Source organism: Camelina sativa, chromosome 16 (assembly GCF_000633955.1).
Source record: "Camelina sativa cultivar DH55 chromosome 16, Cs, whole genome shotgun sequence".
Lineage (NCBI taxonomy): Eukaryota > Viridiplantae > Streptophyta > Magnoliopsida > Brassicales > Brassicaceae > Camelina > Camelina sativa.
Genome location: NC_025700.1, coordinates 27,856,451 through 27,857,808, shown reverse-complemented (window position 1 = coordinate 27,857,808; position 1,358 = coordinate 27,856,451). Strand labels below are relative to the sequence as shown.

The following is a 1,358-nucleotide window of genomic DNA, read 5'->3' as shown; positions in this document are numbered from 1 at the left end:
CCTGGTTTTACTCGTGCTTTGCTTAGAAGAGCTAGAGCTTTTGAAGCTGTTGGCAAGTTTGATTTAGCTGTTCAGGATGTTAATGTTTTGTTGGGTTCTGATCCTAATCATAAGGATGCTGGTGAGATTTCTAAGCGTTTGAAAACTGCTTTGGGTCCTCATCAAGATTTGCAGAGCCGTCCTTCACCTGCGGCTCTTGGTGCTTCGGCTGCGTTAGGTGGTCCTATTGCTGGACTTGGTCCTTGTTTACCTTCTCGTAATGTTCACAAAAAGGGTGTTACTTCTCCTGTTGGGTCTGCTTCTTTGCCTAATGCTACTAATGGTAAGGTAGTAGAGAGGTCACAGGTGGTCAGTCCTGTGACTGAAAATGGCGGTTCTGTTGGGAGTAAGGGGCAGGCGTCGAGAGTTGTGTTGAAGCCGGTTAGTCGTTCTCCGAAAGGGTCGAAGGTGGAGGAGTTGGGATCTTCATCTGTGGCGGTTGTTGGGAAGGTTCAAGAGAAGAGGATTCGGTGGAGGCCGTTGAAGTTTGTTTATGATCATGACATAAGGTTAGGTCAGATGCCTGTGAACTGTAGGTTTAAGGGACTGAGAGAGATTGTGAGCAGTCGTTTCCCGTCTTCCAAGGCGGTTTTGATTAAGTATAAGGACAATGATGGAGATTTGGTGACTATTACTTCCACCGCAGAGCTGAAGTTAGCGGAATCTGCTGCTGATTGTCTTTTGACGAAAGAGCCTGATACTGATAAATCTGATTCTGTTGGGATGTTGAGATTGCATATAGTTGATGTGAGTCCTGAGCAAGAGCCAATGTTGCTTGAGGAAGATGAGGAAGAAGTGGAAGAGAAGCCTATTGTAGAAGAAGTCGTATCATCTCCTACTGAATCAGTTTCGGAAACAGAGATTAACAGTGAGAAGACGGATAAGGAAGTTGAAAAAGAGAAAGCGAGTTCTTCTGAGGATCCTGAGACCAAGGAACTAGAGATGGACGACTGGTTGTTTGATTTTGCTCATCTCTTCCGCACTCATGTTGGTATTGACCCTGATGCTCATATTGACTTGCATGAGTTGGGAATGGAACTTTGCTCAGAGGCGCTTGAAGAAACAGTGACAAGCGAAAAAGCTCAACCACTATTCGATAAAGCTTCCGCTAAGTTCCAGGAAGTTGCTGCGTTAGCTTTCTTCAACTGGGGAAATGTTCACATGTGTGCTGCTAGAAAGAGGATTCCTTTAGACGAATCTGCTGGGAAAGAAGTGGTTGCGGCACAGCTTCAAACTGCTTACGAGTGGGTGAAAGAGAGATACACATTGGCAAAGGAGAAATATGAACAGGCCCTCTCAATCAAACCAGATTTTTACGA

The 1,358-nt window shown here is 45.2% G+C and overlaps 1 protein-coding gene across 1 annotated transcript in view; it reads left to right on the top strand.

Moving 5' to 3' along the window:
* The window catches only part of LOC104752898, a gene marked incomplete at its 3' end in the record, with an annotated part of 2,723 nt that extends 1,365 nt beyond the window's left edge, over positions 1–1,358 (top strand). Inside the window, 1 exon segment of the mRNA XM_019238150.1 lies at positions 76–1,358. Coding sequence (XP_019093695.1) covers positions 76–1,358 — 1,283 coding nt within the window.